Source organism: Excalfactoria chinensis, chromosome Z, assembly GCF_039878825.1.
Source record: "Excalfactoria chinensis isolate bCotChi1 chromosome Z, bCotChi1.hap2, whole genome shotgun sequence".
Classification (NCBI taxonomy): domain Eukaryota; kingdom Metazoa; phylum Chordata; class Aves; order Galliformes; family Phasianidae; genus Excalfactoria; species Excalfactoria chinensis.
Window position 1 is genome coordinate 52247877 of NC_092857.1, and position 24122 is coordinate 52271998.

Consider the following 24122-nt stretch of genomic DNA (forward strand, 5'->3'; position numbering starts at 1 on the left):
TCAACTTATAAAAGAAATGGGGAAATTGATTACTGGAATACGTAGGTTCTTGGAAGGGGGGCTGATACAGAACAGTAGACTCTTTGTTTGCTGGCTACATAACAGTCTGGTGTTGAACCTCCTAAAATGCCATTTCTCCTGGCATCAATGCTTCCAAAAAGACATGCTTCATTGAAAGTTCTGAAACCTAAAACCACTGTATCTTGGTTTAAAACTATAGCTAATGTAATATTGCAGGATAAAAACCTTTATCTAAACAGATAACATCTGGCAAGGTATTTTTATGTATCCCACGTGTTTTGCTATGGATTTTTAGAAATTATCTAAAAATTTAGAATTGCTGTAGATCAGATGTACATTATGAAGTCATATTTAGCAGTTTAAAAAAAGGGCCCTGACTTTCTTATACTGAAGTCAAGACATTTCCGTTAAAACCGAAAAGTGAAAGATTTCATCAAGTACATCTTGTGAAAGTTCTGGGCTTTTGTTGTTGTTGCTTCTTATTCTTTTTGTATTGCTGTTTTGTTAGTTTTAGGGTTTTGGTTTTTTTTGTTTTGGAGAGGCTGGAGAAGCATCTGTGAAGGCTTGCATCTGTAGAAAGTTACAGAGGTATTTCTACAGAAATGGAAAAATATAATCTACCCAAATAATTTATCAAAAATTAACGGCTAGTAGAAATTAGTTTATAAATGAAATAAAACAAAAAACAACAAGAAAAATAACTAGTCTCTGACCAGCCTTTACTGTACAAAGGACCATGTTACTAGAGGACTATACTACTACAAGACCAGCCAGCAGGGTGAATTCTTTCTCTCCCTGCTTAATGCTGTTATATTTTTCATTATTAACATCATTTACTTTTTCCCTTCTCAAGAGAGATGTTCTGTCCAGTGAGAAAGGTGTGAATGTGTGGATGTTAAAAAATTGGGTAGTATGTACCAGAGAACAGTATTTTAGTATAGTTTACATTTGAACAATGGATGCAAGTCTCTTCTTTCTCAAGTAGTGGAGTCTCCTTCTCTGGAGATATTCAAGACCTGCCTGGATGCTTACCTGTGCGACCTGGTGTAGGGAACCTGCTTTGGCAGTGGGGTTGGAATTGATGATTTCTGGAGGTTCCTTCCAACCTCTGTGATTCTGTAAAATCTATGTGTAGGAAGGCAAAAGCAGCTGCCTTCCCTTCCTGAGGCGCTGCTCTTACAAGATAATAATTTTCTAAGAAGACTGCATGTTCAGTAGTTTAACTTATTTTTCTCTGAACTTGAAAACTTAGATTGAATTTTACCCATCAGGAGAGTTCTTGGTTTGAAGACATGATTTGTCATGTAGTCTTTGACAGTAGCAGAAACACCTTGCAGGGGTCTTGGGATAGAAAATACAGTTTGTTGGCAGTAAAGTCTTCTGGAAAATATGGTAAGGCCTTAGCAGAAATGAGAATAGCACAAGAGCGCTCTGTTACAAGTGCTATGCTTTCCATGCATGTACTTGATGTGGTCTGCTTATGATAGAAGGAGCTGAATGTCTTCTTCTCAGCGCTGTGTAGGAGAGTTAGGATTTTGAAGCATAAGAATTCATTTTTTAATTGAGCTCTGATTAAGACTGGTTCTGAATTTCAGTTGCAGATGACTGTCTACATAACAGTTCTAAGGAAAAACATGGGAAGAAACACCTTTATTAAGTAGGCATCGCCATTACCTTGGGGAGGAGTTTTTGAGATACAAACCATTCAGAATAAGTTTGCAGTGCAAAGAGTTGCTTCATTCATGCAGTTTGTGTTAATATTAAGAATTTAGAAAATCAGTCAGTTGAAAAATAAGAAAAAATTCTTTCAAATGATTTCAACTGGGATGTCTTTGAAAACTAGTCACATGGAATCATGGAATTGTTTAAGTTGGAAGGGACCCTTTCATCTAGTCCAACTACTCATCTCAATTAAGGCTCTGGTAAGGAATCCCAAGGTTAGGGTGAGCTTTCATATCCCATGTTTATCATGTAGCGAAAGCACACCTGTGCTGTGACAGAGTGGTGACCTTCTGCTATGGGTGCAAGTATGTGATAAATGTATACGTTATCACAAGCTGGAAAAGAGGCTGTGAGACCTTGAGAAAGAGAATGAAAGGGATTGGGACACTGGAGTACTTTGAACCAAGGTCACCTCCCTGGCCATGTCTGAGGTCATCCAGGAAGAAGGCTGTAGCTGTGGGCAAAAAACATTTTGTAAGCTGGATCTGTCTGACAAGCTAAACACTTTATAAAGAAGGAATAATTCCCTACAGTCAAACAGCAGCAGCACCACTTGTATCTCTTTCCTTGGAGAAGTAAAAACTCATTTCTAGTCTATAGTTCAGCCACTGATAATAGCATTTTAAACCTTGTAAATCACATAGGATTTTTCTTAAAATTTACATAAACAAATGTTTTTACACCAATACATGGCTATTTCAAATCAGAATTTACAGTAATTATTCAGGCACCTAAGGACTAGGTGTTAAAAGATAGGACTCCCATCACGGTTCAGCCCAGTTCAGCCTGGTTCCATGACAGGGAATGAAGAGATTCACAGTCCCATGCCTGAGGAAAAGGGTAAGGGGGGAGGTAAAAATGTAGGGAGATGGGCCTAAGCAAACAAACAAACAAACAAAAAAAAAAAGCTGAAACAAACTAAGGAAAACAACTAATTTACTGAATATGATAGTGGAATGAGAGACAATACAATAAAATACAATATAATTGAAATTGAAGCTAATAAATCAAATAAAATGAGAGAAGGAGCGTCTGAAACCAAAGGCCTTGCTGTAGTGCCGCAGGCAAGACAGGTAGGGAGCACACACATTGGAGCAGGCAGAAAAAGAGATGGTGTCTTGGCTTCTGGTCGGTTTTATCTTTCCCTCTGACTGGAAGCAGAATAGTGAAGACTTCTGGGAGCTGTAGTTAACTCTTCTGAGGCCAGGTAGCTGGAACTATTGACAATCCACAGAACTGCATCATTAACTCTTTAACTCCCAGTGCACTACTTGATGTTATGATATGGAATACTGATCACAAATCGTGAAACTATGACTGACTACTACTGAAAAAAAATGCTTGCTGAAAAAAAAAATAAAATACTTGCCCTTTGTTTCAAGAGAATACGCACCATATTTGAAGTATATATATTTTTCCATAGATATTTGTGGTATCATGTTGAAGTTGGAGAATAAGCACATACTTTGTGTTCTGGTTTCCTGCTTTAATCAAGCAAGAAGAAGAATTTTGTGGTTAAAACACTGGTCTGTAATTTCAGAGGTCTGGATTCAATTTCTGGCTGTGCTCCTGTCTCCGTGTGTGATTGCAGCAAGTTGCTTAACCTTTGTCTCTCCATTTCTTGTACATCAAATGGATATACGGTCAATCTTCAGAGTTTCTGTGCCTTCCACTATTAGCAGTCAGATAACTTCAAAATGTTTAGGGTACATTCTCTCTCCTGAAAACTGGGAACATTGCTCCTATTTAACAAATGAGGAACTGAGGCAAAAGCTGTCTCAGGCTGGTCCACATTAAACAGCAAATGTTTGCCTTGGCAGATTTCCTGGCCCTCTCACAATCCAGTTTGGGGATCTGGCTGGAACATGCAGCAGTTTCTTTCTAGCCCCTGTATGTTAGTTTCCTTTTTAATTTTGTGATTGGAGGGAAGGCTGTATTTCCTGTATTTCACCTTGGTGTGAGGCAGGGGCTCTTATCAGAGAATTTTCATCCTCCACCACAGATCTACTGGTCAGTCCCTTTAAGCGTCCCGTGACAAACTGAGACCAGAAATTTGTAGATGGCAAGGCTTCAGTGAATCAGCCATCACTCTTCTTTTTTCATGTCATATTTCTGTCTATTCTACTTTAGAATGTAATTTTTTTTGTGTGTAGTAATATTTTTAAAAATTGTTATCTTTTTTACTCCAGTTATGTAGTATCCAAGTAGGGCTCATGATTATATTGTCACAAGTAAGTATGTAGCTGAACATTGTTCTGTCCAGGGCTGTACCGTAGACTCAGAAGAAGTGTAGTTAGCTGTTTTGTAATGGAAATGGAGGCATCTCTATTCTCCTCTTGCTTTTGTTGTTTTGAAAATTATCTTTTTTTTTTTTTTTTTTTTTTTTTTTTTTCATGAAAAACCTGGAGTATGTGTAATTCAAGGCAGAAGTACTGGTTTGGGTTACTTTGCACCACACCAGATTCTGGCTTCTTCCCACATTATATTATTTCCCTGGCTTTAATCCCCCATTTACACATTTTCTAATCTTTAGTGATTAAATTGAAAGATCTACGTTATGTAGTAACAGAAGTATGAGTTCAACATGGACTTAGAAAATTAATTAATTTAAGCATCAAGTGTGTATTGTAAATAACATGATTAACGCTGTGGTGCAGTTACAACTGTCCTGAGTGTAGGACATTCTTCTTTCTACTCTGCAGAGCAGAGATTATGTTTCTCCTAACCAAGAGTTTATCTTACCAGGCATGACCCTGAGATGTGCATGTGAGGCCAGGAGCTGTATCTCTATTATCTGTAACTTGTTATCTGAAGAAACTATTGCAAGTGGCTGTTTTTTTCCTTCATTTTAAAGGAAATAACAGAGGAAAGAAGCTGACAGGGAACACTGAAAAAATGGTTAATATTTTGTTTCATTCCATTATGCTTACTAGACTAAATTGTTCAGAAACCCCCACAAAATTATGCCAAGCACATGTGAAAATGAGTAAAAGCAAACTTCCAGAAAAGCTGTACCTTCTCTGTCATACTATAGAAACCAAATGTCCCCGAGCCTTACAGTGTAATGCAGCTGTTTTGCGCTGCACTATGTGAGAGCCTGATTGTAATGCCAGGAGGGAATCCTTATGGGGCTTCCCTGCTTTTGGTCGAGGCTTCTGAATAGCTTAGGAAGAAGTGTCAATTACACCTTTGTCTGCTCTTGCAGTTAAGCTGACTTTGGATTAAATTTGAGGAAGCACTTTCGATTAGCTGTTCAGCAATAACACTCTTTTAAATGGGTGGAATAAATGTAATCTATACCACTTTGTTTTTTATATATGGGAATCAAGCAGACGGTACAACAAAGCACATGAACCTTCTGTTTCTTAAGAGATCTGCTTTTTCAAAATTTGGAAGATTCACTTATAGATGGATATTAAAGACAGTTGATGATTTGTGTAGAGAAAATTTACCCACAGTTTGTGGGCTGGGACAGCATCCCTCCTACTCCGCAGAGGAGCTCTGAGATGTGCATGTGTGGCCAAGAGCAGCACACAGCTCTGAGTTTGTAAAAATTGCAATGCCAGTTTGCTCTCTTCCAGCAAATTCAAGATCGGCAGCAGGTGTCTGGGTTTGGACATCTCAGCAAAGCAATTTATATTAAACTACCAAAGAACTTCTAAGCAAAAGAAGACATTTGTTGATCCTTTTAAGGATATATGTAAATTGATTTTCAAAGTAGTAATAGCTTTTGGGGTTTTGGCAAGTAGTTCTTGCAGCTGTTGGACATCCCTGATATAACCAGGGATCTTTAGTTTGTTTTGATTTTACTTCCTCCCTCTCTCCCTTCCCTTCTTTCTTTCATTCTGTAGCTTAAGTGACTTTCAAAGTATTTATTGTATGTCCTACAAAAGGACAGTTAAACGTCCCTGAGACTTCCTGTCAGCATTGGATGCCACACTGTGTTTAATTAGAGTTCCTTAGGGCACTGAATAGCTTCTAAGTGCATACAGGGAAAGGGTGAATATTGTAGTTAGGCTCTAAGGTAAAGGAACACTATTCTAATGGAAAGCAGGCAATTTAACAAAATAAGCTAACGTTGTAACACCACACCATAAATAATCCTTTCAATTTTTATTGCTTTATGGTTCATTTTTCCTTACATTTTGTATAATTTTGTTCTCTGTTTTAGACAGAATGATCTTAATGAACAATAGATGCAATTTATTTTGTGTACTTGACAAAAGGTGAAGCAGATGGCACAACTGACAAAACTGAAACATTTTCCCTCAAAACTAAATAACACAAAGTGTGATAAAGTGCATTGTAGCAAAAAGAAAGAGAGAAAGAGAGAAAGAAATAGTAAGGAAATTTGCTTTTTAAAATTGGTTCTGCTTTTTTTAATTTTAAGATCTGAAGTCTTTGAGGTCTTTGAAGTAATGTTACTCTAAACTAAAAATGACAAGAAGCTCATCTTAACTGTAGTCTCTCTCATGCTTGTCAGAAAGGTCACTCATAAGTGTTCCATTTCTCATGTTGATAAATCTGATTATAAAACAAAAGATGAAAAGGATTGCTTCATGTGGGAGACAATGTTTGGTATATCACAGAAATTTTGTTTTTAAACCTATGTGCTCACACAGATACACAGGACTTTTCACCCTAAAACACTTGTTCTCATTTCCCACCCACCTTACCATGCTTTCCTTCAAATTGGGGAATTAGTTGCTTTAGCTCAGTGAAGGAGGTAAGTGTCAGCAGGATGGCCTCTGTATAGAAATCCTGGTGTTTTCATCTGACAGTTTTACAGAATACACTTGAAAAAAATTCCTTTTTTGCCCACATCGTGGCAATGTGGTAGTTTCAGATTGCAAAGCAATGAACAGGCTGCCTTCCTACTTTCTTCTGTAACTGAATTCAGTTTATTACTTGTTACTCAAAAACATGTTCTTAATACTCAGTAGTTTCAAGACTGTGTGCAGTCACTTGTAAATTTTCTGTCACTCAGACTGGCAGGTATATCAGTATTAATATTCACTTTCAACCACTAGGAGCTAAGTCCTAACATGCTAAACTTAGGAGATGCATTTGATTTCCTAATTGAATTTTCTCTATTTGTTCATATTAATGAGCAGGTTAGTGATGTCAAGCCTGATTTGGTTAATTTATGGAGCTGTGGAGCGACTAGAATTGCTACTGACATCCTCTCGTGTAATAATGTCTGTGTGGCATCCTGCATGTGGCACATGAAAAGAAACTGTGGCAGTGAATTTTGCATGTGAACTGTTTTGCTTTGCCTAAGAAACAATGCAGTATCCATTATTACATTTTTTAAAGATTTTAACAAAAAAAGACATTTAGCCAGAAGTAAGTGTATGAATAGGAAAAATGAAAAGAGCAGGGGTGAAATTAAATTAGTTGTGATAAATGTTCAGTAAGTTGTTTAAAGCTCAAAGGAAGAAAAGGAGGGGGAATCTGTCATTTAGGAGTGCGTGAGGCCTGACTGGATATACAGACCTTTCAACAGATCTGGATGTATCACTGTGCTGTGCCACCAGCCCCACAGATGTTGCTGCTGAACCGAGAGTGGCTTCTTCCTATCCTCTTCCAGTGGCTTGGCAGAGGAACTCACGTCTGTTTTTCTTTTTGAGAATTTAGGGACTCTGATAGTAACTGGCATCGAATTTCTTGTCTAGAAGCTAATTTTCCTAATCTGGGGAATATTGATGATTTTATTACATGGAATCGTGATGACACATCAGAATTCCTTTGTGAGGCCTAGATTCCTTACCCATACCAGCCAGACCTCTGTTGCTGGAGCAGAGAGCAGTAACAACAGGCTACTGTCTTCAGAGCAGACCAGCGCAGAGGAGAAAGCATGCGCTCACAAACTGACAGAAAGGAATAGCGAGAGACAAAATTATTAAGTTTTGCTCCAGAATAAGGAGAACTGCGTGGTCTTCTGGTGGAAGCCTCTTTATGCACCCCCAACCTGCTACTGCCTCCCATGCCTGAATACTCTGTCTTCCTGGGCTGTAGCAAGCTCCTTGTATAGTTGCCTCATTTAACCTTAGGCTCCAGCCATGAGGTTGCCAAACTGTTTTCTCACACACACTGTAAAGCTTGCTGTAGATAGATTGGGTATTTGCAGAACTTACTATCTGCGTTCTCATAGGCTGGGATGAGCACACAGGGATGGAAATGACATAAAAGCTGGACAGATTTGTGTAGTGTTTCATAGGTTTAGCAAAAGGCCTGCCCCAGCATGTCTCAGGTGTCTGCTCAGTAGCACTGCAATCTTTTGGCTACCCTTTTTCCTGGTAGTGGTTTTGGTTTGGAATGTGCTTTTTATTTTGTATTTTCCTAAACAAAAACAGCATTTTTTCGAAGGACTTGCTTTTCAAAACACCTGAGACATATATTTTGAAGTTAAAAAGTAATAAATTAGCTTTGATCTTTGGAAGATTCCAGTGACTTTGCACAGTATTGCCTACAGTAGGTGTTGCCTCCCGATCTGGCAACAAGTTAAGGCTGTCTTGTGAAAGTACCGTGCCTCAGCGCATGGGGAACAGACAGGACTCACACACAGTGCGTAACACTGAAAGTACGAGTTTAATGCCTCACAACAAACCCTATAGAGTGGTACAGGTGACTTCCCCTGTCAGACACTCGTGACCTCCCTGACTCCACCCCTGGTGCACGCAGGCACCACCTACCCAATACCCAACAGTAGGCAGTTCCTGTTTTATCCACAGAAGCTATCAGAGAATCTAATGAGTATATTAGCTTAGATGCTTGTAAAGAAATCCCTTACTTGGTGGTTGGGTTTTCTATTAAGAAGAATATGCCAGTTTGGGTGTTTTTTTGTTGTTGTTGTTTGTTTGTTTTTTGTTTTGTTTTGTTTTGTTTTCTTAAGACTGGGAAAATTATTGTGAAACTGACGTTTTAATATTGTATAGATATAAACAGTTGGTATTATTGTAGTTTGAGTAAAAATGATCTGTGAAGAACTCTGAAGATTAACACTAACATATACTTCTAATTATGTAACCTTGAATTTATAGCCTATGCTTATATGTGATGATTATCTGTCTTATCTGAAATAACAAAACCACCTTTGTTATCATAAAAAATAAAAAGGAAGAAAAAAATTATATCCACATGGTTCATTTCATTTTTGGACTCGTCCAGTTAGAACATTTTTAATTCCCAAACAATTTTCAATTGAAATGACTAAAAAATATTTTTCACAAAAATATTTGAAAAATTTCACTACAGTTTAAAAAGCTAAGAAACACTTTACAGAAAAATGCAATATTTCCCATTTTCCATTTAAAGACAGTGCTAATAATAAAAGCTTGAGACACTTCCATGTTGTTTAATATTTATTTCTTAAATAATTCCATTGTTCTTCTTGTAGCCTCTTTGTCTTTGGCTGTTGTTTTTGGTCATGCTTTCTCAGTCTTCTTTTCTCTCAAGACTTTCTACCTCCTACCTGTCACAGACAGGCATGCGTATGAAATCCTGCTAACAGATTTTAATGAAATAAGCAATAATATAACATTTCCAAGACCTTTGTTGGGAGGAGCTGTGTATAGTTGCTCAGAGGCGGCGTGGAATGAGGAGGAAAGATAAAAACTGAGTAAGAATTCTGTTTTCTGGTGATGGGAGAAACAGGGAGCTGCTTGTTAGAGGCTCTGTGAAAGGCTCATTGGTCCTACAGGTTTTCCCCAGGGTTGTTAGAGAGAGACAATTTATTACAGAGTTGTAATACACCAGGAAAGAGAGCTTGTTTTTAAAGAACAAGAAAAAGAAAAGAAAAAACTTCTGGAGAGAGGCTTTATTATTTCTTTGGTAAGCAAAAAGCTGGAATGCTGCAAGACCAGGTTCACGTTCCCGTAAGTCTGGCTTTCTGAAACTTTTTCATTTTTAAATTCTTCTGTAACTTGAATGATAACAAAGATGTTTTTGCTGAAAATACCCAATGCTCAACAAAACAGACGGGCAGCCTTTCTTGGATTTCCAGCTGACTTGTGATTTAAAGACTTTGTCCCAACACGTTGATACCTATGAAAGCAGTGGGAGAACTTAGAAAAATATTGTGTCAGTAAATTGAAAGAAATTGAAAAAGAGTCTGTGGTTGTCAGAGGATGATGGCTGGAAATGCATCCAGGAACAATCTTCTGTTCCTTGTGGAAATTTATAAAGCAGGTGTTCTTGTTTAGCTTTGCTTCTTTCATCTTCATGATGAACAGTCTGCATTACAAATGTCAAAATTATTTATCTTCTGTGCCCTGGCAAATGGCTTAAATGATTAAGCAGATATTCCAAAAGCTGGAGTTAATGCTACTCACTGAGTGACTGTGCTGGGTCATGGGTAGAACAGCAGAGTAACTTCTGTAGAGTCATGTGTTTTTTCCTACACAGGCTTTATAGGAACAGCCTCCTATGTCTCTACTTCCCTACGTAGTGGAGAGCAGTACTGCTTTTTGGTGCAGTGCAAACTCTTGCAAGTATATAAAAAGATGATAAATATCTGACTTTGCAGGATATCCTTAAACACCAGTAGGATGTGGTGTTATGCCATGCACACCTTGCCACTGTTTTAGATGTTTAATTCTTTCCTACACGTTTCTAGCAATTGCAGTGTGTTTTGCGTTACAGGATTGATGGAGAATGATTCAGTGAAAGAAGGGTAGTCAGAACCAATTTTCATGGATTTTAATCCACTTAAGTCTTTAACAGTATCTTGCTGCAAGGGCATGGCTCATTTGGGAGTGTTGATGCGCATGTAAGGTAATGCCTTTTGAGTAGAGCAGTTTGGTTTGTGATTCAATGGAGACATGCCCTCAAATGCAATTGATGCCCACCTCTTTTTTTGTGTGTGTTTAAATGCTTTTTAAATACCTTGCATTAAAAGCATCCTCCTTTTATGATAATTTATGAACATACGTCAGAAACTAATTTTGCAAACAGACTTTAAAACTGAGTTTTGCATTTAAAAAGGTAACTTTTATAATCAGTTGTGGAAATAATTGCAGTAGGCTAAAAATAAGATTATCTAGAAGTTGCTGTCTGACAACTTGTTCTTCTCTGCTTTGTTGCAAAGACTAAATTCATTTGCTGCTGTTCTTTCATTAATGAAATTTCAATGAAATGCTTTATCTGTTACCTGATTTGAAATGGTACCTTGAGTACTACAATTAACAAATTCATCATTTGGTAGGATCAGTGGAATAACAATTAATTGTAATTTTCTATTTGGACATTGAATGTGGAGTTTCAGTTCACAATGTGCCTTTCAACAACTAGCAGATAAACATTCACATTGCACTCACTCAGCACAGTTTCTCTGTAAATGTGACATTACTTTTTTTTTTTTTTTTTTTTTTTTTTTTTTTTTTTAGGCTTTCTGCCTTGTTACATTTTCTCTCAGATAAGAAGCACAGAAATAAATGCTACTCATTGGTTTTTATCTAAGTTGTAATGCAGATGTAGGGGAATGTTGTTAAACTCTGTGAACATCTGGTAGCAAAATTCACGGGCCATATCCTTGGTGAGTGTAAATTGTCATAGGTCCATTGGCTTCAACTTAGCTATGACTGTATATACAAATTTCCCCACCTGTTAGTTTTTGACTTTTTAACACTGAATTCCTTTACTGATACTGATACTATTTATTACAGTCCTCCAGTGAACAGAAGTTTTTATCTCCATCTTTTATTTCAGTGATGTCTCTTCAAGGTTTTAACTATGATCGCTGTTTTCTGTGATCTCAACCATGGTGCCAACAATTGGTGATCTCAACTTAGATGCCAGTGAAGATGTGCAAGCAAATGATTTTTTGTGCCAAAAGGGTCAGTCATCTGCAGACAGACCATTGGCCAAAGAATGAAGCTGTTTGCTCTGATCACAAGAGCAGGTAGAGCAAGAAACACATGACATTCCCTGCGGTGCTGGCCAAAGGTGCCTCCAGCTAAGGAGGGCCCTACTGCATCACCAGTGTTTTCCCTATCATCCTTTTCCTTGTCATCTTTGGCTTTTTTGAGTGGGACTCTGCCCTGCACATGCAGTGTCAGTGCTGGGTTGTTTTGTTGGTTTTTGTTGTTGTTGTTGTTTTGCTTGTTTGTCTTGTTTTAGGTTTTCGTATACACCTGTGTTTTGGAAGGTTTTAGTGAAGCCTCCAATTCATCTGTATGCATACTGTATAGGAAGAAATTATGAGTAACATCAGGAACAGCTGGCATTGGCCCAACCCTTCTCAATGGATTAACAATTAAGCCAATATGGCTTTTAATAAATCCCATTCTTTATCAAATATTTATACCCTAGTTGTATTGCTTCACATGTCAGTAGTGTTAACTCTTGTTGATCTCCTTAGTACATTATGAAGTCCACGAGAAGGAACAATTTTATACCCTATTTAAAAAATAATGTTCTTCATGATTAAACAAGAAACTGCATTAAAAAATTGCTTTTCTTTGATATTTTCATCAGAAATTTCAAGGTACAACCTGACCTGGAATTACTAGGTGTTTTTCTACAATAATAGTTACATAGACTTACTATATTTTTGACCAAATGAAAGTTTTATGGAAGTGAGACTACATATGATAAAGATAGTATATTTCTCTTCTCTATATTGTGAACCTGTATTAGTAGGAGGTAGTGAATGCTGTGACATGTGAACTCATTTTAGCCATTGAAAAGTGATCCCTCCCTTGAAATGTTACACGTCAAGAGTAGAAGGAACAAATAGCAAGGATTGTAGTACCCGATTTTAACAGTTCCCTGTTAGAAGTGCAGTGTAAACAAACCATTGCTGTATACATGTATTGAAAACAGAAATCTCTGATGTTTTGTTAACCCATGACAAGAGCTTTGTAACACCCTTCCCACACATTAGTGTGACTTACCTCTTTAACTAAACAAAACCCTGTAATTTCTTTGAACGAAGATCCCTCTAAATAACTTCTAAGTTTATTATTTTAATGTACCGAAACAAATTACTCTTGAAATAAAATTCCAAATAACTTTTTAGCTTCATTAAAAATGTAGGTTGACTTTTTTTTTACATGTATTGAATCTGACTATCTAACATGAACCTTCAAGAACTTTGTCTTCTTACTTGGTTCAAAACTGCAAAGTAGACTTCGGAAGCTGGCAATCAAGACATTGATGAATTGATATTTTTGACTATATACAAGTATTCTTTGAACAAATAATTTTTCAGTTCTGCATACCGAATAACAACATACCAGAAGACTTCTTATACTCTTTTCTATGGCACCTTAAAAAATCACTTTTAGGAAACTATTTGAGTATAGCTTTCAGTGCTAAAATAGTTGCAAAGCCAACCGTTTTAATTATTTTTCTTTACCATTTTGTTTACTGCAGGCTGTTTAATTCCCCCTTCTCCAGCTTGCTCCTGTGCTAGAACTGATTTCTAGTTACTTAATTTTCAGAGCTAATCATCATTCTTATAGGGAATTCTCTGGGCTTGCTTGTGTTTTAATCTGAATCTATATTGTGCTGATGTATGCATTCAAGTACTCCATTTTCAAGTAAAGGTACTAGGTCAGCTCTCACTGTGTTTGCAGGAGCATGAAATACATGCTGGAAACCTTCTTTAGGCTTACATGCTTCACAAGATGATCTTAGTATTGAACAGAATTTCCACAATTGCCTTTTATTTACTGGGACTTCCTTTGTTTCATTTGCCCTCTGGCCTACTTGACTGTGGCAGTTGCATACAATAGATTGTGTTACATGGATGTCATATAGTGTATTATACCCAGATGTATTCATTCAGCATATGAGACTTTCCGTTCAGAAAAGCCTCTTTGTTTCCTAGGTATTTTCTTCCACAGTCTTTTGTTGGGTGTTCTTTCTTTGTCACCTCTGAAATTAAAGTAATGCTTACTGCAAGAGGGTAGCAGTGCTCTGTAATTTTCGTGACACATGTAGCACCCCTGTGCTTCTCTCTGTGTGCTTCTGGAGGACATCTTCACCTTCTTACATAGTAAGACCTTTCCATAGTAAACTTTGTAAGTAAAAAAAGACATTAGTTCTGAATAACATTTCTTTCTAACCCTATGAGGCAGAGCTGCTGCTTGTTAAAGCCTGACCTCAGGCCCTCGGGGGCATCTAAGCAGAGAACATGCATCAGAACATCTGTCTCATCTCCCGACAGCTTAAAAGCAACAGGCCTGGATTCAAACCAGTCATAAGTTATCTCTATCTTTCCATACCTCTCCTGCAGACCCACATATCCCTGGAAGTCAGTTTCTATCTCTGTGAGGAGACTGGATAGGCACTGCACCACAGAGCCTTCATCATTCTTTTTCACCGTGTGTCTGTTCAGCTTTCCATTTTATACACATTTCTTCTGCTTCTCCTTCTAATCAAGCTGCTTTTAATTGGGTGGTACAGTATGTGTGGGATAAGGAACATGTAGATTTCTTACCACTGCTTAACTGTTCTTTATGTTTCCAGACATGTTAAGCAAGATTGATCTTAGATAGACCCTGTATTGTACATTAAAAACAAAACAAAACAACACTGATACTACTTTTATTTGTTTGTTTGTTTTCCCTCTAAATTGAAGTTTTTCCTGATTTGGCTTTATATCAGAAAACCAATTTTTTAAAACTTTATTGTTTTGACATGAGATAACTTTCTGAGTCTAATATATGGCATTCATCCTAATTGAAGTTGAAGTTTTAGGAGGAAGAATCAGGGTTCTTGATCAGAGCAAACTTCAAAGCTCAAGGAGCAGAAAATCGAAGAGTCAGTATTTCTGCCTATTTTCAGCATCTTTAAACTCTTGCTCTAATCAGCAGCTGAATTGCTGGCACATGATTTAGAGCACAAATCAAAACAGTGCATGATTCCAAAGCCACCTGTTTGAACTGAGCATGCTGCTTCTCCTGTGCTATTTTATCAAATTTCCTGTGCCTTGCTTTTTGCTGCAAACACTTTGCCATGTGCCAAGTTGTAGAGGGAAAGAGCAATCTGCAAGGAGACTGTTTTCTGTCATTACTTCAGCTTTCTCAAAACCAACTATTTTGCTCAGACTAGCATAACTTTTGTCCCCTTTATTAGTAGTGCTGACCATGTTCTACTCAGTGACTACTCTGACTTGGCTAACATACACACAGAGCAAGAGCTCTGCTACAGGCATAGGGTCTGACATCAGATTACTGTTTACTTTTGCTTGCATCCATAGTAATGGTCATATCCAGTTTAGTTTAATCAGCAGTTAACTATATCACGAGAGGAGGGAGCATATGTGTTTATATATAGTATCTAAGCTGTGTTTAGAAGTTCTTGACAGAAATAAATAAACTGAACTAAGTAAGAGGTCATACTGCCTTTGTCACCAAACCCATGCTAGCTTTTACAGATTGTTTTATTTATTTTTTTTTTAATAATTTATTTATTTTTTGTGCTGGTAAGAGAAGCCTTCCCTGAGAGATGAAGTATGAGGTGCAGTTTCACTCAGGTACACTGCAGACTTTGTTCTGCAGGGTAACAGTATAAATTTATTCTTGAGAAAGAGGTTAAATAGGGGTTTCATATTCATTCAGCTCATTATGGGAATTGCTTATTTCCTGTTGAGATGGTCAAGGATCATAAAGCATGCACAGAGAAAGCACTTTGAGATTTTTGTCCCCTCAGGCATGTTGCTGTTGTTGCAATATCAGAGGGTTTTTTTTTATGAGTGTGAAAGAATTACACTGTAGCAATTAATTGATCCTGAAAGATGCCCCCTTTACTTCATCCACTGTAATATACAAATTGCCTCTTTCTGGAAGCAGAATTTGTTTTAACTTTTTCAGATACAGTGTTTTTTAATAAATAACAATCACGCTGTAGTAGGAAATAAGGGACAGACAACTACGTGAGGCGCTTCATATAATAAATCAGCATTTGTGATAGATAAATGGTGGATTCATTGTCTTTCTAGGAGGAAAGGGGAACTGCTGCTCAGGTGTTGAGTAATGATCCCAGCTTTTGCCTATCCTATGTGGAGAGCCCTTCCCACCCTTCCACATCCAAGCAGTTTATAACTTAAGAAATAAAGGTGTCATTTCCCTGAAGAGCTTTACCAGGGAGCCATAGTGAAGAGAGAAAGAAAGAAAAACAAATAAATAAATAAATAAAAAGCAAATGAAGATTCTAAAACAGAATAAGATACCAGAAATAATAGCTACACTCAGCACTGGGTAGGTGCTGGGTGATGTGCTTATCATGACTAGCTGTTGTTGGACAGCAGATCATAGTGATGATATGGCCCAGCTGAAGTCATGTGGTTTTACACATTTTCACTGAGTATCTTGCTCTGTTCATGCAACATGCTGAGCAGGAAGGATGAAGATATTTGTAAGAGAAACTGAAATATGTGTAGCCAAGACACATAATATCTGAAGATATTTTATATAATGTACAAGGTGCAGAAGAGTGTTGAAGTAATACTTCAAATATTGCTGGTATTAGAGGAGTACCTCAGGTGTTTGAACTAACTCTTTGGAAAGACTGGGGATGTCCTAGAATTGATGATCTTCTAGATCATGTTTTATGCTTTTTCATCACATCATGTGATGAGTGATAGGAAACACTCAAGGTAGTAAATACTAGCATATTATCTGTGCTGTACCAGAGGAAATGCATGGTATTGTGAAGAATCACTCTGAGAGTTCACTCACAAGGCTCCTTTTGCAGTACTCAAACTGTTATGATCTACACATCAGTTCTGTATTATTTACTTGGGCTTTGAGGACGCTATGTTGAACACCAGGGCTTTGAGCTAGTTCTTTTATGCCAGAGTATTTATGATGATGTAAGGAGTTGAACTTGGCTTACACACCAACTCAATTGAATTAAATTATATGTAGGAAGAGGAATTTGGCTTTGATTCTGTCCAGAGAGAAGAGGAAAATAGTTTAAAACCTTGATTACTTTTCATTCTGTTTACCTAACTCAAGAGTTCGGATTTTTTCCTTACTTTAAATAAAGTTTGGCAGGGTCTCTTCTGCTGTTCACTGCTATAGGAAAGAAGAAAGGGAGGGCAGGAAAAGAGAAAAAACTGTTTGCCATGGTTACATGGGGACACATGTATTGCTGTCTCATACTAGCAGCTTTTTAGTAGATTCACCTTCAAACTCCATTACTATTAGTATATGATGTTTAAATTAATCTCAGTTACTGTTTTACTTTTGTCTTTTTACAAGGTGCCTCATTAATACTTCTGAGATAGCGCAGACAGCAGTGGAGGAGAAAGCTTCATTTTGGGAGCTGAACAGTTTCAAATTTATAATCTTCTGGGGTTCTCTTCTTTTATAAGAAAATATTTTGTAAAAAACTATTGCCTTATACATTCCTAGATATCTGCTTATATGTTCCTAACCTGTCTTTTGCAGAGAAGATTACCATGAAGATGGTTTCTGTCAGCCATATAGGGGAATTGCATGTGCACGAATCATTGGAAACAGGACCATTTATGTGGACTCCCTACAGATGCAAGGGGAAATTGAAAATCGAATTACTGGTAAGCTTATACATCTCTGTAGCAGGACAGAAAGCCAATCCAATATCGATGCAAGCACTTTTGTCATCCTTTTCAGTTTTGTAAGTCAATGACTAAGATATTAAAGCTTGATGTAGATGACCTATTTTCCTACTTCTGCTATTAGTAAAACTTGGAGCAAGAAAGGTGAGTATCTACTATTGTATAAAAGCTCTTTCCATGTCCTCAAGTAAAGTAATAGGACATTGTCTTTTTAAAAAATTATAGTTTATACTGCAGCTTTTTGCTGGACAGATTCCAGTGTAAGATTTTTTTAAAAAATAAAATGCCTTCTAATGTAAGAAAAAATTATTTTCTATGTGGTGGCTTTCCCTTGGGTTACCTCTTCTTTGCATAATCTCAGGAGAATCCATATTTCACACTGCTTCATAGAAAACAAAAGCTCACTTTCTTGTGCTCTGCCTCTGCTTACTTCTTCCTCTGATCATTTCGGTACACACTCAGAGATTTGTTTACAATCAAATGAGCTGTATATCAACATGAGTTTTCTTCACTGAAACTTTAGCCATCAGACTGATAACTGTGATTCTGATTGGCTGTGACTCTGACAGACACGAGCAGAGCAAGGAAATGAGTTCATGGAATAGAGTAAAATGCTTATTTATGGAGAATTAACACAGTCCAGCAGAAGCCTATCTGCTCAATGTCTCTCCATCCCCCAGCAGAAGTTGAGTAGGGGACACAGGCAACCGCTGTGGCTGTACAAGGACCTGCAGCTTTAACTGAGTGAAAAGAGGGAAATGTACAAGAAGTGAAAGCAGGGTTGTATAGCCTGGGAGGAATTCAGGGCTGTTGTTCATGTGTGTAGAGATAGGATTAGAAAAGCCAAGGTGCAGATGGAGCTGAACTTGGCAAGGGATGTGAAAGATAACAAGATGGAATTCTGAAGGTACGTAGGCAGGAGGAGACAGTCCAAGGAGAGTGTTCCCCCATCTGATGAAAGGTAATGGGGAGCTGTCTTCCTCAGACACAGAAAAATATGAGGTACTCAGTGAGTGCTTTGTCTCAGTCTTCACAGCTGGTCAGGCTTCCCATGTCTGCTAGGACCCTGAGTCTCTAGGTGAGGGTGGGTGGAGTGGTTTCTGTCCCACTGTAACAGTGGAACAAGTCTGAGTTCTCCTCATGAAATTGAACCTGTGTAAGTCCATGTGACTGGAAAAAGGGAAACATTAGTCCTGTTTTTAAGAAAGGGAGAAAGGAAGACCTGGGGAACTAGAGGCATGTGAGCATCACCTCTGTGCCTGGGAAAGATCAGGGAGCAAATCCTTGTAGAAGCTATGCTAAGGCACATACAAGACAAAGAGGTGATTTGAGACAGCCAGCATGGCTTCACCAAGAGCAGATCTTGCCTGACCAGTCTGGTGGCCTTCTGTGAAGGAGCGATGGCCTGAGTGGATGGGGGAAGTTCAATGGATGTCATCTACCTGGACCTCTGCAAAGCCTTTGACATCCTTCTCTCTAAATTGGTGAGGCATGGATTTGAAGGATGGACTGTTTGATGGATTAGAAATTGGTTGGCTGGACAAAGTCAGAGGGTTGTGATTAATGGTTCTGTGTCAGGGTGAACGCCAGTCACAAGCGGTGACCCTCAGAGATCAGTATTGCGACCAGTGTTCTTTAACATCTTCATCAGTGACGTAGACAATGGCATCAAGTGCACCCTCAGCAAGTTTGCAGATGACACCAAGCTGAGTGGTGCAGTCAGTACACTGGAAGGAAGGGAAGCCATCCAGAGGGACCTGGACAGGTCTGGAGAAGTGGGCCATGAAAACCTAATGAGGTTCAATAAGGCCAAGGGCAGGGTCAGGGCAATCCCAGGTATTTATACAAACCGGGGGAAGATCTCCTTGAGAGCTGACCTGCAGAGAAAGACTTGGGGGTATGATCCAGATGAGAAGCTGGACATGAGTCAGCAGTGTGCGCTTGCAGCACCAAAGGCCAACTGTATCCTGGGCAGCATTTAAAAAGGGGTGGCCAACAGGGAGGGGGAGGTGATTGTCCCCCTCTACTCAGCTCTTGTGAGGCCCCATCTGGAGTACTGTGTCCAAGGCCTGGGGCCCCCAGTACAGGAAGGATGTGGAGCTCTTGGAACAGGTCCAGAGGAGGATCACTAAGATGATCAGAGGGCTGGAGCACCTCTCCTATGAGGAAAGGGTGAGAGAACCAGGCTTGTTTGGCTTTGAGAAGGCTCCATGAAGACCTCATTGTGGCCTTCCAGTACATGAAGGGAGAATATAAACAGGAGGAGTAATGGCCGTTTACAAGGGTGGATAGTGATAGAACAAGGGGGAATGGTTTTAAACTATGATAGAGGAGGTTTAGTTTGTATAATAGGAAGAATTTTTCACAAAGGGTGGTGATGCATTTGAACAGGTTGCCTAAGGAGGTTGTTGCCCCATATCTGGAGGCATTCAAGGCCAGGCTGGATGTGGCTCTGGGCAGCCTGGTCTAGTGGTTGGTGGACCTGCATATAGCAGGGGGGTTGAAACTAGATGATCTTTGTGGTCCTTTTCAACCCAGGCCATTCTATGATTCTATGATCTGGCCAGATTTGCCTATCTAATTGAATCTGGAATTTAAACACATTTAGTTGAAAAAAAAAAAAAGAAAGAAAGAAAGAAAGAAAGAAAGAAAGCTTTACTTGTCAGCTCTATCTCCTTAAGGGTATTACTTTTTAAAGTTAGACATTACTTTAAAGGCTTATTTTCAAGCCAGAAGTCCATATCCATTTTTCCTGGGATATGGTGATCAAATACTGGGACTGAGGAAATCCAGGTTTTGACCTCTCCTTATGCTCTTATGACTCATTCCCCTCTCTTTTTTCTTGTATTCTATTTCAATTCTGGCCTATTACACCATTCAATGATTAATTAATTCATTGTACTGATACAACTTTTTCCTGAGTCATCCTGATTGAACATTCTTCAGTAATTGGAAAATCTTCACTTATCTGAAATGATTATATTTGTAACTCTGTGTGCTTTTTTTATAATGTCCTACTAATACAAATTTTAAAAAGCATTACATCATGATGTCTTCCAGAAAATAATTATTGATATTTGTTTCTGGATTGCACAGCATGGAAACTTGTGATCTGGTTGGTGGTTCCCTAATACCACTAATTATTGGATGGATTCTGGAGGCTGAGGACTGGGAACTTGAGGAGGTGTAGGACTTGAGAAGAATTCCTGGTGCAAACCTTCTTTATGAGAAAAATTTTGTGTACCACCACATACAGCTGCACAGGTTCTAACTAGACAGTATGAATAATACCAGTTTTTGAAGTCATATAGACCTGAAGGACATACCAAATGCTTTATGCAAAATAAATGCTGAGGATTTCACAGTACACTTTTTTGTGTGTAACTCTTCTTAAATGTAAAATAAGTGCTTCAAGGTTAATGTTCTTAGCATTAAATGCCAGAATATTTTGACAACTTCTCCTTAGAATTTGCTTGTACTTTTTCCTATGCTTTTTAAGTTTTTGGTGGAATCTCTTTGTACTCAGCACCATCCACCACTCTGGGAAGACTGTGACTGGGTAATGGTGACACCTACTGTCTGACTCTAAGACCTCATTAAAAAGTTATGGATGTAGTCAATGGGGAATTTTCATTCTGGATTTTATTTCCCTGCTGTGCTGTTGTTTAAAATATGTTCATGATATTTCTACTGCCTGTACTTCTGCTTGATCCCAGCTATGTGGTTATGTGAGAATCTGAGCCTTTGCATTTAAAAACAAACAAACAGAAAAATGCTTTCATGGAAGAACCTGAAATGCAACCGATTGGAAGGCCAGCAGTAAAGAGTGTATGGACCTGAACCCTAACCTGTGGATATGTGTAACTATCAATGTCTTTGCCATGCTGCTTCATGTCTATTTGACTGAAAATCAAACCCCTTAGCTGCTTTAGTTTTTCCACATATTTCCCTCATCTCTCATTCAGCTGCTGGCTACATCTTTCCCACATAGTATGTTCAGATGCTCTACTTTGAGTCTTCAGTTTGGAAAGAGGCAATCTGGAAAGAGGCTTGGAAATACAAACATAAATTCTAAGGTTCACAGTAGCTTTGTAGGAGAAATCAAGCTTTGAGCAAGGAGCTTAGAAAACATGAGTGGCTAATGGTGTTTCTGGGCCGTTTCTGGCATTGTTTGATGAACAAGAAACATGACAACAGTATAGAAGGCTTGGATGGGGAGATCTTCAATGCTGCTGAGGCTTTGTTCCCAACACTGCTGCCTTCCTTTTGGCATCTCGTATATGTTTGCATGTATTGCTTGTGTGTTACATGATCATTATACAACCCTGTTTGCTTTTGACACCTCCCAGCAATTGTGGCCATGACTGTTAATTAGGTACTCTTTGTTTATGCCAATCTATTGACATATCAATTCATAATCAATTCTGCAGCATCTTCACAGAATTTTCAGATAGCCGACTGTGACTGCTTCATTCCTTCAAGTTTAATTTTTCCATCTTATAGACAAGCTTACCTCATAGCTGCTGTTTACAGCCTCATGTTGTGCTCGCATGCAGTATTTCCCACAAGACTGATGAAAGGTTACATTCCTGTATTAAAATAAGGAAAGCCTACAAAAGGCTGGAGCTCAGGTTGTTGCATGTGTGATGCTGAGGAAGAGACAAGAGGCTCTCTCATAACAGGTAGCAGCAGGAGGTAGATGGTAGGAAGGGACAAAGCTGAACAAGAGGGAAAGAACTGATATGCAGATTATGACTAGGCTGGTAAACGACTTGAACAAATTTTCTTTACAGTGTACGCTGGCGGATGTACAGTCTAGCAAACCTCACTTGCAACTTATATTTTCCAGTGTGAGAATGAATGCTCTTGTATTTAGAGTTTGATTTGTTGACAGATACGTAATGCACGTGTTCACTTGTCTGTTTTTAAAAAACATGCAGGAAAACTCCCAGATAAACTTTACTGTGTAGACGGTGAGAGCTGAAGGGGAAGGTCAAGGTCTTAACCAACATAAAACACATCTTAATGTGATCTATGATGAGCATGCTGACATTGATTACTTTTATGTGTTTGGTTTCCCTTATCTACCAGGGGAAACATCTCTCCAAATACCAAGCCTGTCAAGGCTTAAAAAATGCTTGATTATTGATCAAAACATCTATAGGAGGAAGAAGCTAAGTTATCCTCATTACAGTTTTATCCAACTAGAAACTTTAAGAACATGGGTCAGCATTCCAGCAGCTGTTTCCTGCCTTAGATATTTATCCTTTCAAGTTAAGATTAATAAAATGTCAACAGTTTACTCAAAAGTAGTCACATGGGTGACTTCCTAAGAACTGAGGTTCTGCAAGAAATGCACAGTTTGCTTTTTGCATTTGTCAGCTGTCCTTTGCAGTAGAAAAGACCTTGTTTCTTTCCCCACTGCTCAGTAGGCTTTCACTCTTATCATGAGAAAGTGAAAGTTGTAAAAGGCAAACGATGTAAAAGTTATGTTGTTTCTCTTATGTATTGTGAATTAAAGCTTAAACAGCACCTTTATTCCTTTCCAGCTGCATTTACAATGATTGGCACTTCTACGCAATTGTCTGACCAATGTTCACAGTTTGCTATACCATCCTTCTGCCACTTTGTGTTTCCTTTGTGTGATGAGCGATCCCGGACACCGAAGCCACGGGAACTGTGCCGGGATGAGTGTGAAGTTCTAGAAAACGATCTGTGTAAAAAGGAGTACAACATTGCAAGATCAAACCCCCTCATCTTGATGCAGCTGCAGTTGCCTAAGTGTGAGGATCTCCCACGACCTGACACCTTGGAAGCTGCCAACTGCATAAGGATTGGGATCCCCGTGGAGAGACTCAGCCGATGTAAGCCAGTGTGCTACGTACTTTGTATTGTGTTGATACTGACTGTAGTCTTGCACTGTTTTAGGGTACAGTTTAATGTGGTAAGGAAGCTGGAACGATGGTGCTTTGCACCTGAAAGAATTCAACTATGCTTGGCTATAAAACTCCATATTGACACAACAGGTTTTAATCAGCTATGCTAAGGAAATCAGTGCATTGCAACTTTTCCTTCCCACGAGCTGTCCCTCAGTGCTCACTTAGTTCTTAACTTTCTGGATAAGTCCTCCCATGCTGCTATATGTGAGCTTTATTTACATGTTGATAAAACCTAAGTAGCTGTAGAAGCTTAACTGAAGAAGTCTGTTAAGAAATTAAACTTTTAATGTTCATTATGTATGTGAAAAATTCCACAAGAGTGCTAATTCTTTAAATCAAGCTTGGAGTGTAGCTGTCTTTGTTCACCCACACAGGATGGTGGAAAACATTAATCTCACTTCATTTGATTTGTATTTGCATCCAGGAGTAGAAGGGTTGTTCAGTTACCTATTGTTACGTGATGACAGTTTTTCTGCCTACTCCATTTCCTAGCAATTAATCACAGTTCTCCTAAAATGTTAAACAGGGAAGCTCTTAGATACTAAAGATGCCTAAAGAGCTAAGTACCATTATTCTGAATACCCATTATCTGAGCAGGGGTAATGGCATAAAAGTAGACATGCTTGCTGTGTTCTTGAGAGGCAATTGCCTTATGTAGCTGAGAAGGACTATTAACTCAGAAACTGATGGGAAAATCAAATCAGGCAAAAGGAATGGAAATAAAAACACTAATTAGAAATCCAGTAAAAAAAAAGATTTGAAAGTGCAGATGTCTCTTGACTCTTGGTGTCATTGCTGCTCCCTCTGGTGGAAGAACTGCAGTGCATTTACCCTTGATTTTTAGGTAATGGGACACAGAAGCTTTGTGAGAATTGGATTCGTGAGGACTA

The 24122-nt window shown here is 38.5% G+C and overlaps 1 protein-coding gene across 1 annotated transcript in view; it reads left to right on the forward strand.

Moving 5' to 3' along the window:
- The window catches only part of ROR2 (receptor tyrosine kinase like orphan receptor 2), a 145723-nt gene that overhangs the window by 115812 nt on the left and 5789 nt on the right, over positions 1 to 24122 (forward strand). Inside the window, exons 5-6 of the mRNA XM_072359836.1 lie at positions 17145 to 17272; positions 22843 to 23157. Of these exons, the coding sequence (XP_072215937.1) occupies positions 17145 to 17272; positions 22843 to 23157 (443 nt within the window). The remainder of the gene's footprint in view (positions 1 to 17144; positions 17273 to 22842; positions 23158 to 24122) is intronic.